This window comes from Haliotis asinina, chromosome 1 (genome assembly GCF_037392515.1).
Source record: "Haliotis asinina isolate JCU_RB_2024 chromosome 1, JCU_Hal_asi_v2, whole genome shotgun sequence".
Taxonomy (NCBI): Eukaryota; Metazoa; Mollusca; class Gastropoda; order Lepetellida; family Haliotidae; genus Haliotis; species Haliotis asinina.
Window position 1 is genome coordinate 98,918,214 of NC_090280.1, and position 12,034 is coordinate 98,930,247.

General features: G+C 39.9%; 1 protein-coding gene across 1 annotated transcript; it reads left to right on the forward strand.

Moving 5' to 3' along the window:
• The first annotated feature begins 10,201 nt into the window (after positions 1-10,201).
• On the forward strand, positions 10,202-10,705 carry LOC137277461 (putative uncharacterized protein SPANXA2-OT1). The gene has a single exon (XM_067809194.1). The coding sequence runs from the start codon at positions 10,202-10,204 to the stop codon at positions 10,703-10,705; it is 504 nt and encodes a 167-aa protein (XP_067665295.1).
• Positions 10,706-12,034: the final 1,329 nt, after the last annotated feature.

Here is a 12,034-nt window from a genome sequence, read left to right on the forward strand (position 1 = left end):
ATGTATGTTTATGCTTGCGATTACAAAATAGTTTGGCCAAATCATTAGAGTGGGTTGGGCTAAACGTCGCTTTGAAAAATATTTAATTTATATCACTGCGCGCCTGCTATTTGGGCGTGCAGCTCTCGAGAGCGATTTCCCGTCGTAGACCCCGGGGCCAAGCATTAAGTCCTAAACCATTTCCTAGTTCGGAATACGCAACCACTCGCCCAAACTTGTCAAAACAGAACCAGAAATGCTGGGTTCCTGGGTTTTGGTCACTCCTGAAAAATATACTCGGTTCCTAACTAACAACTGAAAACATGGGTCCATTACAAAAGGACTTGAGTTACAGTAGTGTTCGGGTAATTTTGACAACCAGTACAGTTTTTTCGTTCAAACATGTTTTTCCCACATTTTCCACGCATAGAGTTTATCACATAATTAATGTTCAATGCTTCTGTCAATGAACGTGAAGTCGCAGTCCATAGATTTACCTAAGAGTTCCTATACATCATCACATAAAATGTTTTGCCTAAATTGTTCTAGTTTATTACAATCCCAAATGAATTTAAGCCGGTATTGCTCTCTGTATCTAATACATCAGCTTGTGCATGAAGCGCTCGTAATTTCAACGCGACAGTGAGATTGGATGTTATAGCGAAATCGCTTGCAAAATCAAACAGAGCTGCCGAGGATATTATATATTCAATCCCACTTCCACCATTATAACCTATATATGCAAAATCTTCAGTTTCTGAGTCCCATCACCTGTTTACTATGTGTACATTGAATACAGAGCATAAGTCACACGAGTGTTTGCCTTACTTGTTTGCTACCTTGATTACTAATAGATTTAATAAAAGAGTAGTTTTCATTTTCTGTTCATTCTAACATGTCTACTACTTTATCTGCTTTAAAACAGTGTTTTAGTTCATGTCAGTACACCAAGGTTCCGTGAAGTCAACAAAGTCAAATGTTTTTATTCCATGAAGTCATTATCAATTAATTTTTGTTTGAAGTCAGATACGTTCCAAAATATGAAATTAGCAAACTTGTCCAAGTATGTATGATTGAAAATCAGGATGCTCATTACGTTGTCTGTGCAGCTCTTGTCTCTGTGTTGCTGTCAGACTGTTGACAGTACCAAGTCCCTGGCTCCTGAGAATGCCCCCCATCTTCACTGAATGTCACTTGTCTTCTCAGTGTACCATCCTCACTATCTCTGGCCTGGACGAGTCAGTCTTCCTGGTGGAGATCCCGTGGTCCCTCCCTGTATTACGGGGGACTAGTGGAGGGAGCCTCTTCGTGTCGAGCATTGTTCAGGATTTCCAGGACTTTGGCTTTACATTCTTTCTTTGAGGTCTCCGTAAATCACCAAGTTGTGTCCCCGACCCCCTGCCCCTTCTCCTCAACTCTGTCTTCTACGTCGTCCTGTCATTTAGTGTGTCCATATCAGCTCTTTAAACGTCCTGTTCATGCTTATTTGATTCAAGTTCACTTCTCAGACTACAGATATCATGTTTTAGGGATTTTACGTCCTCCTTAACCGAGTTTATACCTCTTTACTCTGAGTCATTAATTTGTTTCACAATATAGTCTCTCATCTCCCCAAGTTCACTATTCATGGGACCTGAGTTGAGCTCGATATCTCCTTCTAGATGAATGGCAGAGGGTGGGAACGTGTAATCTGATGGATAGGACTGTGAATGGGGCGTATAAGCGGGTGACATGAATGTAAACAATGCTCTTTCGTCAATTGGGTGGTGATCATACTGTCAAGATTCATCATGAAATGTTCCCATAGCTTGTGAGAGAGATGGCAAGTATCAGCTGTAGAGAAAACACAAATGTACATATAGAGAGGCGATATGGTATATTGGAGCTGTCAGTACACGAGATCAACATGGCCTGCCTTTCGTGTCCCCACAGGCTGCTCAAATCGCCAGATCCTCGCTTTATAGAGAGACAATCATAATGAATGGTGAATTGTTCTACAGTCGTTTATGAGTTATCTGTGTATACCCGGGGAGAAAGCAAATTTAAAAGTAGAACATTTTTTTCTCTGCTGTTGTTTTCAACGACTGCTTGGTAAGGGCACATAACTCGTCATCATCAAATCGGGAAATGTTATGCGTTATTTGTTGACTTTGCCAAAATGATGGAATCTTCTAAACACAAGTGGACTAAGTCCAAACATGAATAAACTTTTAAGATAAATAAATGAAATGTATTAAGCATGTGACAGAAATAATATTGTAGTATCAGAAACATTTGACATTCAAGTAGGAGTCAGAAAAGGCTGTGTATTAAGTACCTTCTTATTTTCGTATTCTCGTAAATGAATTGGAGCACCCGTCTCGGTGAGTTTTGTTTTTAGCTTCTATTGTTTTCATTTTCATAATTATCCATCTTTGACCACCCGTCATGCCCCTGCAGGTTGTTTACGTCTGAACATCGGAAGCCTCCGGGGACATATGACGCTCTTTTGCAGTGACGATCTTTTCCTACAAAAATAATCTATAGCTCTGACAACACCTCATGCCTACATGTGTTCAACAAGGGCTGCTTCTGTGAGCAGTCAAAGCTGACAGTAATTAATTTACATAAACAAAAGTAGTGGCATTTAAAACCAGAGAAAAAAATGAAAAATGTTGTTATGAAGGTTGTAAAATTGAACCTACAAACACTAACAAATATGTTGGTGTATATTTCATTAATCAATTATCTTATTCACTGGAAGCAAACTATGCAGGAGTGCAGGCACAGAAAGTACTCCATTGAATCATAAGACAAATACATATTATTAGTGATCTCAGGATGAATTAATTTTTCAAAATATTTGATGTTAAAATATACCTTATTCTTTTCTTTGGCGCAGACATTTGGGGATTGAAAACACTTGGAAAATTAGAGATGGTACATTTGCATGCTTGTAAAGAGTTTTTGGCTGTTAACAAAACATTCCAAGTATCATGATCTACGGAGAATGTGACAGGTTTCCATTGTGTATACTCTCTTACTGTAAAGCAATTCGGCATTGGATGAAGTTAATGCACATGCCAGCCCAACGCTTACCGAAGAAATGTTGTAACATGATGAAATGGGCACAAGAAATGAGTGAAAACAATTATTATTTTCTACTGGATTTGGAGATATCTGGCATAGCCTAGAAAATGGAATGTATCCGGAATTCATCAAATCGTTCACTCAAAGGCTAAAAGATACGTATTTTCAAATACGGCAATAAAAAACACCTCTGTCAAGCAAATATGACACTCCCCTAATGTTTAATACAATATCCACACCGAACTCTATCTATCATGTTTAAATGTAGAAAAGTACGTTTACCACGATTCCGATGCTTATCTCATGAACACCTAATCAAGACGGGTAGATATATAACTATGGATAGAGAACATGCAACTTGAAGAGTTATGTTATGCAAAAGCAACTGAAGTCGAGTATCATTTTCATTTTTTATCCACCAAAACAGGCTTAGGTTCTCACTACAGCTAAACAGTTCACATAATATAGAAACTGAAAACCTGCCCATGTACATTTCTACTCATTTGTACATAGAAAACGTATTGTTTCTTGGACGCGTATAAAGCAATGTATATCGTGGACTATAGGTCTGATGCCTTTTCTGTATCTGAATAAAGTGAGTGAGTGAATTTGGTTTTACGCCGCACTCAGCATCCAGCGATACTGGATCAGACAATCCAGAGATCCACAGCTTGAGGATCGCTCTGCACAATTTGAACCGATGACGTGTCAACCAAGTCGATGAAACTGACCACCCGATCCCGTTAGTCGCCTCTTACGACAAGCATAGTCGTCTTTTGTGGCAAGCATAGGTTGTCGAAGGCCGAATCTACCCCGGACCTTCACGGGTAACCCGAATAATGATTAAATGAATGTTCAGTGGGCGTTTATCCTTGTTTCTGTGAATGTCATAGCGTCACAGATGACAAGGCATTAATCAGTGTATTCAGGCAAATCTATGCCATGGTGTAAACGTGAAAATATATTTAGCGAATTGCATCTGTTGATTGTTTTAGTAATTTTGTGTCATGTGTTCAACTATATTCAAGGATATATTTTATTCATATATTCAGCATGTACTTTCCAAGTCAAAATCCCAGGTATTCATTACATTTTTACATTTTCAGTGAAGGAAGCTGTTGTTTTACCCAGGAAAACATATTTGACTAATGAACTGGAAATCTATTATCATAAATTCATTGTTGTGTAGTATGTTTAATGGTAAATCAATATCTGAAATCTTAAAAATTCCACCAGAAGCACAAAAAATAGAATTATTTAGTAATGGTATTCAAAGGTCATGACTGCTCATAAATTATATATATATAAACATTCCCCTCAAATACTTCCGGCACAGCAGCTCGGTCTTTGGCAATTTCATAAAAAACAACAAGTGCATCCCCTCGAAAGGCCTGTGTACATGTCACCCACACACATCAGAAATGTGGACTCCGATACTCGTGAGACTTTTAAAATAAGGTATATTCAATGACGAGTACGAAATTGTTCTGTTTTCGATCACGTCGCCGTGATTTGTTGATGCACCTTTATAGTTTATATAGTAAGGGGGTTGGATAGTAAACCGGGACTTAGTTTATCGATCTTTCGGACCCGCAGTGAAGGGAGGTGTAAATCCTGCTAGGGCCATGCAGGTAGCAAAAGTCCCTTTATGGCGATCTATAGCATGTTTTTATACTGTACTGTCTCCTGTAGTGTTTTAGATTTAATTACTAGTTTTGAATTTATGCCTGTGATAGTCCTTCGTTAACAGGTGTATATAATGCACTTTTAATTATCATGAATTGAAAAACTGATTTAGTCACGATATGACCGAAATAGTACCGATGTGACTCGAAATCGTAAATCACTCTTTCACCTATATATACTCAAACCTTTCATTTGCTGAACTTCGCCAAGAAGCGGACCAAGAAACACTCAAACCATAATTTATCAGGCGGCAGCTCAAAAACGAAGGGACCCATACCACAACGACTACACCCATACGTACGCGGCAGGAACTACTGCTTTCATCAACGCCAGCGACGTTGCTGATTCTATTACTCCCAACGTCTTCGCACGATCGGCGTATCGCTTCAGAGCGGTCACATGATCAACCTTTTCGTCAGTTCGATAGTAAGAACCTAATGAAGTAACAACGATTACTCTTGAAACGTCGTGAGAAAGAATAAAGTTGTTATCAATAAAACGGGAAATCGGGTCTGTGAAACCAGTAGGGTCGTAAATGGATGTGCTGCTTTTGATAATTCCTGGTTCCCAGTTTCAAACTGTTGAATCCTTACCGGTTTTAGAACGAACAGGGGACGTCGCTGTTTTTTCGGAAGTCGCAGTATTGCTAAAATTACTTCCGAAAATACACATTTAAAACATTTCCCAGCAAAAATATCCACGCGAAGAAAAAAATAGCATATTTGTCTTCTCATCCATTGCAACTAACCTTTGGGCATCTCACATGTCCTGATGATAAACTATTTTCAGCCAGTTACTCATGATTAATCATGTTAATATGATATTTCTACTTCTCTATGACCATATACCAATGGAGGAATAGTCGTCATATACAAGGGCCTCCATCAGACCGATTAATAACCCCAACGTCAATATAGAAAGCCGAAACAAGTCATAACTGAATCTTTCTGTCCACTGAGGGTGTCTCATAGAGGTAGGTTTTAAAACATAGTTTTGTGTAATGCAAAAGAGAGTTGTTTTGATTGGAAACTGTAGCTTTGCTCGATCAGGGTGCTTGACTCATCTTTAGTTGTTTAGACTTCTAAACATTCGGGACGTCGCTGTTTTTTCGGAAGTCGCAGTATTGCTAAAATTGTTCTAAACATTCGGGATTTCCTTTGCTTAACGTCGCATTCTGCAATATCCCAGGTATACGGCGACAGTTTGAAAATAATCGGGTTTGGACCAGACAATCCAGTGATCAACAGCATGAGCATCGTCCTACGGAAATGGGAACCGATAACATGTGTCAACAATCTCTTCGAGATTGACCACCCGATCCCGTCAGTTTTTGCTTACAACAAGCATTGGTTACTGAAGACCAATTTTAACCCGGATGTTTTGGGTTCCATCAGGGTGAACCAGCACACAATGGACGTTAAGTCCGGAGTGATGCAGTGTCAGGCGTTCAACACTTTGGATAAAACCAGTATGGTGCTGACAATCCTGCATACATTTTAAAGTAACCGTGTTTATTTGCAAACCGATTGTTTGCAGACCGAGTCATACAGCTGGAATACTTCTGAAGGCGGTTTCAAACAAACGCATCCTCATGACAGAGTCAGACAGTTCTACGAAGGCAGAAAGTGTTTCGCCGTCTCTACTTACGTACTTATCTAGGAATTAACATGAACATTTTGTCCGTTAACACTTATATAAACGCAAAACATATAGAGGTCAACAATTTAATTAAACTAATTTTCAGATCTACACTTCATCGCTGATATGACAGGGCTTACCATTCTCATCCTATGGCTCGTCACCCTAGCGGCACGTGCATCCCACGTGAGAATGGCTTATTACCGTCTTGCACGTTTGACTCTTCACGATAAAGCCAAGGTCATATTTTCACAAAGATTCCATTCTAGCAGCCTTGTACACTGTGGAAGTCAATGTGAGACTCTAAACGTTGACACGAGAGACACTAAGGCAGTGTGTTACAGTTACAACGCATATCCTGGAGAATGCTTCTGCAGAACTTACGACGTCAAAGTGCTCGGAGGTGGATCTGCTTACAGGGGGTACTGGTACATGAGAAGTAAGATATCGCTCTCTCCCTCATTATGTTTTACAGTATCAGCGCCGCTTATTATTGTGCATTATTACTCAATAAAATTCTAGTGAATGTGCGAGTTGGTTTTAAGCCGCCTTTAGCAATATTCCAGCTACATCACGGCGGGGACACTAGAAATGGGTTTCACCCATTGTACTGTGATGAATCGAACCTGGACTTTAAGCGTGACGAACGAACGCTTTAACCACTAGGCTACCCCACTGCTCCTTTACCAGTGTTGAAATATCAGCTGTATACTGAAAACGCATGTTGGATAAAGCGAAATGTCTGCACGATATGTTTGTGAGCAAAGACAACTTAAGGGGACAAAAAAACCCAAAACGTTTCTGTTTACCAATTTAAACTGTGGATAGCTCATGTACCTCATGTATCTACCTCATGTATCTACCTCATGTATCTCATGTACCTCATGTATCTCATGTATCTCATGTATCACCTGTTCCCGTCCTGACCATGACTAAGCGTGTATTCATTTTCACTACATTTATTTCTTCAGGAGAGTGAGACACCAGTATGTTTGCGAGAGTGAACAGAATTTAATGACTCACGAACTAGAAATTGGCGAGATTTGTGGATCCCCATTAAGAATTGGTCTTCATTAACCTACGCTTTTCTCCACATTGAGATCCACAGTTACAATGGGTCTTCAGTAACCTATGTTTTTCTCCACATTGAGATCCACATTTACCATGGGTCTTCAGTAACCAATGCTTTTCTCCACATTGAGATCCACAGTTACCATGGGTCTTCAGTAACATATGCTTTTCTCCACATTGAGATCCACAGTTACAATGGGTCTTCAGTAACCTATGTTTTTCTCCACATTGAGATCCACAGTTACAATGGGTCTTCAGTAACCTACGCCTTTCTCCACATTGAGATCCACAGTTACAATGAGTCTTCAGTAACCTACGCCTTTCTCCACATTGAGGTCCACAGTTACAATGGGTCTTCAGTAACCTATGCTTTTCTCCACATAGAGATCCACAGTTACAATGGGTCTTCAGTAACCTATGTTTTTCTCCACATTGAGATCCACAGTTACAATGTGTCTTCAGTAACCTATGTGTTTCTACACATTGAGATCCACAGTTACAATGAGTCTTCAGTAACCTATGCTTTTCTCCACATAGAGATCCACAGTTACAATGGGTCTTCAGTAACCTACGCCTTTCTCCACATTGAGATCCACAGTTACAATGAGTCTTCAGTAACCTACGCCTTTCTCCACATTGAGGTCCACAGTTACAATGGGTCTTCAGTAACCTATGCTTTTCTCCACATAGAGATCCACAGTTACAATGGGTCTTCAGTAACCTATGTTTTTCTCCACATTGAGATCCACAGTTACAATGTGTCTTCAGTAACCTATGTTTTTCTCCACATTGAGATCCACAGTTACAATGGGTCTTCAGTAACCTACGCCTTTCTCCACATTGAGATCCACAGTTACAATGAGTCTTCAGTAACCTACGCCTTTCTCCACATTGGGGTCCACAGTTACAATGGGTCTTCAGTAACCTATGCTTTTCTCCACATAGAGATCCACAGTTACAATGGGTCTTCAGTAACCTATGTTTTTCTCCACATTGAGATCCACAGTTACAATGTGTCTTCAGTAACCTATGTTTTTCTACACATTGAGATCCACAGTTACAATGAGTCTTCAGTAACCTACGCCTTTCTCCACATTGAGATCCACAGTTACAATGGGTCTTCATTATCCTATGTTTTTCTCCACACTGAGATCCACAGTTACAATGGGTCTTCAGTAACCTACGCTTTTCTCCACATTGAGATCCACAGTTACAATGTGTCTTCAGTAACCTATGCTTTTCTCCACATTGAGATCCACAGTTACAATGGGTCTTCATTAACCTATGCTTTTCTCCACATTGAGGTCCACAGTTACAATGGGTCTTCAGTAACCTATGTTTTTCTCCACATTGAGATCCACAGTTATAGTGGGTCTTCAGTAACCAATGCTTTTCTCCATATGGAATTCACTAGTAAGAATTGATCTGCAGTAGCCAATTCTTGTCGTGTGAGGATCTTATGTGCTTTATATAATCAGCATAGAAATTTCATGCTCAAAGTTTTAAAGATGCATGTGCAAGTAATTCTGTGATTACACTGTCTGTTATTTTAAACGACATTACAGATCGTACAAATCATAAAAATAAAATTTATTCAAACTGTACATCAGTATATAAGTAAATCTAGACGATTCCAGTAGTCTTCTTTCTGTACAGTTTTTGTATTGTAATATTTCCCCAATCAATCTTCCCTTGTCTCTGTTCTTAATAACTGTTTATGTTGTATATATTAATGTGGAGAAAAGCATTGGTTACTGAAGACCCATTGCAACTGTGGATCTCAATGTGGAGAAAAGCATAGGTTACTGAAGACCTATTGTATAGTTATTGTAAACATCTTTGTAGTGGGGTTATATAAGATGTAAGAACTTGTCCCTGATACTTTTCACTTTGTGAAGATAATATGTTGAACTGTCTTAAAGGATCTTATGATCGTTGACATGGCTGATGATTATGTTAAATGCCTAGGTCGATGCTAATGGCATTGATCACTGGTTTGTCTGATCTAGACTTGATTATTTACAGACAGCCGTGATATAGGTGGAATACTGCTGAGTGCGGGGTTGAAAAACAAATGGTATGATTTGTCATATTTCAGGTGTATGTGAAATTCTGATATTAAACAAAGACAGCTGTTCATGAAAGTCTGTAATAACAAGTATATTTAAGGTTTCACACAATTACATACATATGGACCTAGCAATGTCACACGATCGCCCCGTAAATTATCTCTACTTTTGTCATGATTCATTTAATATGTTTCCCCTAAAAACGCATGTGTGATACGGATATAATAACAATGTGTTCATTTATATAGCGCCAAACTCCACACAAGGTATGCTCAAAGGGCTAAAAATAGCACAACACATTATTACACCGGATAACCCAAACTGTTTGGTCGGTGCTAGAATGTTATAGTCGCGTGACATTTTTCACTGATGATGAGGCAATTTTAAAAAGAGGCAATTTTTAACACAGTCGCTTGCCTAAGGTTAGACAACATATATTGCATGTGCTTCGTTGTTCTTCTGTGCACAGGACCACACGCCACCCCGATGATATATAAATATTTCTCAAATATTTTTTTTTTTGTTAAAAAAAACAAAAACAAACGGTGATTGATTCTTATAACTGCACAATTATAATGCTGGTTTGTTTACAAGGGACGAATGCACAGCGCAAAAAATAGCGCTTCGGAAACTTTAATGCTTGGACTTGCATGAAACTGTCATGGGGAAAAAGATGGTTGGCAACATGCATGTACGTGGAGGTCTCAGGAATCGTGAGCAGAAGAATTGCCTTCAGTGAGAGCAGGAGGATTGCCTTCAGTGAGAGCAGGAGAATTGCCTTCAGTGAGAGAAGGAGAACTGACTTCAGTGAGAACAGGACGATTGCCTTCAGTGAGAGCAGGAGAACTGCCGTCAGTGAGAGCAGGAGGACTGCCTTCAGTGAGAGCAGGAGAACTGCCCTCAGTGAAAGCAGGAGGATTGCCTTCAGTGAGAGCAGGAGGACTGCCTTCAGTGAGAGCAGGAGAACTGCCCTCAGTGAAAGCAGGAGGATTGCCTTCAGTGAGAGCAGGAGGAATGCCTTCAGTGAGAACAGGAGGATTGAATTCAGTGAGAGCAGGAGAATTGAGTTCAGTGAAAGCAGGAGAATTGCCTTCAGTGAGAGCAGGAGGACTGCCTTCAGTGAGAGCAGGAGAACTGACCTCAGTGAGAGCAAAAGTCCGTTTTGCTTTCAGACGGTCATTGGCATCATATAGCTAAATGAAAGAATATTGACTCGCTGCTGTAAATTTAAACATTGTCATTGAACGCTATCAGCTGGAGAGATTCAATATGCCGTTGCACATCACCTCAGTGTTCACCAGAGTACCATCGGTTGTTTTACCTGTTTGTGGGACAATATCGACAAGCCAATTCCATGTACCATCGGTCTCGAAGCGGTAAGCCTTGGATTACCAATACATTCGGGTACTTCATTTGCGGGATCGGAATGTCATAGCAGCTACAAGTTCAGCTGCAAGAGAAGTGTCTGGTTTGAGGACAGTGTCGGCGCAAACATTTTTCATTTACGAAGAGCTGTAGTCAGGGGCATAAGATACTGTTTTGGCCCTTTGGTGCAACTACTACATCGACGTCAACTGGTCCAGTGGTGCAATAACCTTCAATTCCGGAATGTACAAAACATGTGTGGTTCAGTGACGAATCGCGCTTTCTGCGTCAGTGTCGTGTCTTTTGGGAGAATGTGCTTGTATAACCTACATGTTCTCTCCGTCAGTATGTTTCATGTATATGTCTATTAATGAAATCAGATTTGATAGATTTACAATCAGATGATGTACCATATATCATATTGCCTCTAAATGACTTTCTTACAAATGTTCAGTTCCAGGTGATGTACGGTGTATGAACTGGGCACGGAGGAATGAGTGTTGGAAAAATCATATGTACATGTTAAAGTACTGTGCACTGGAATGTCAGCTATGTAAGGTTCCTCGTTGTCTTCTACAACATATTCTTCTGCGATTATTCTTTTGCTGTTCCGTGTAATAGTTTGTTTTGCAAGGTTGACCCTCTTGATATACCCCTGTAGAGAATGTTGCAATTCCATTAGTCAGCCAATACCACTAGACGACTCACTATACAGCGTTTGCAATAAAAGATGACGAGCGTAACGAAACTGATACGTTGTACCTACACATGTGTACATACAATAAACATAACACACACTCAATCGTGCTGAGACACATACGAGTACACAAATAAACTGAAGAAGAGATATGAAGCTGACGACGACTGCATTGTATTACTTTATCGGCTGGCGGAAGTTGAAGAACGCCTGGTTCTGCGGGTGCGTAATTCCAGAAATTGTCCCTCAAATCAGAATAAAAGATAAGCTATCAATGGAGTCATCCTCAACAGTATTACATCTACATAATTTACAAATTGTAAGTTCAACTTCACGTTGCAGAGTGTTACAACGTAACTTACGCACGATGCTGCAGTATGAACGCTCCAACAGAGAATGTCTGTGAAGGTGAAGGCCTTCAGCAACCCATGCTTGCAATAAAAGGCGACTATGCTTGTCG

What these genes read in the sequence shown, in the direction of transcription:
- LOC137277461 (XM_067809194.1), top strand. Translation starts at nt 10,202, where the DNA reads ATGTACGTGGAGGTCTCAGGAATCGTGAGCAGAAGAATTGCCTTCAGT.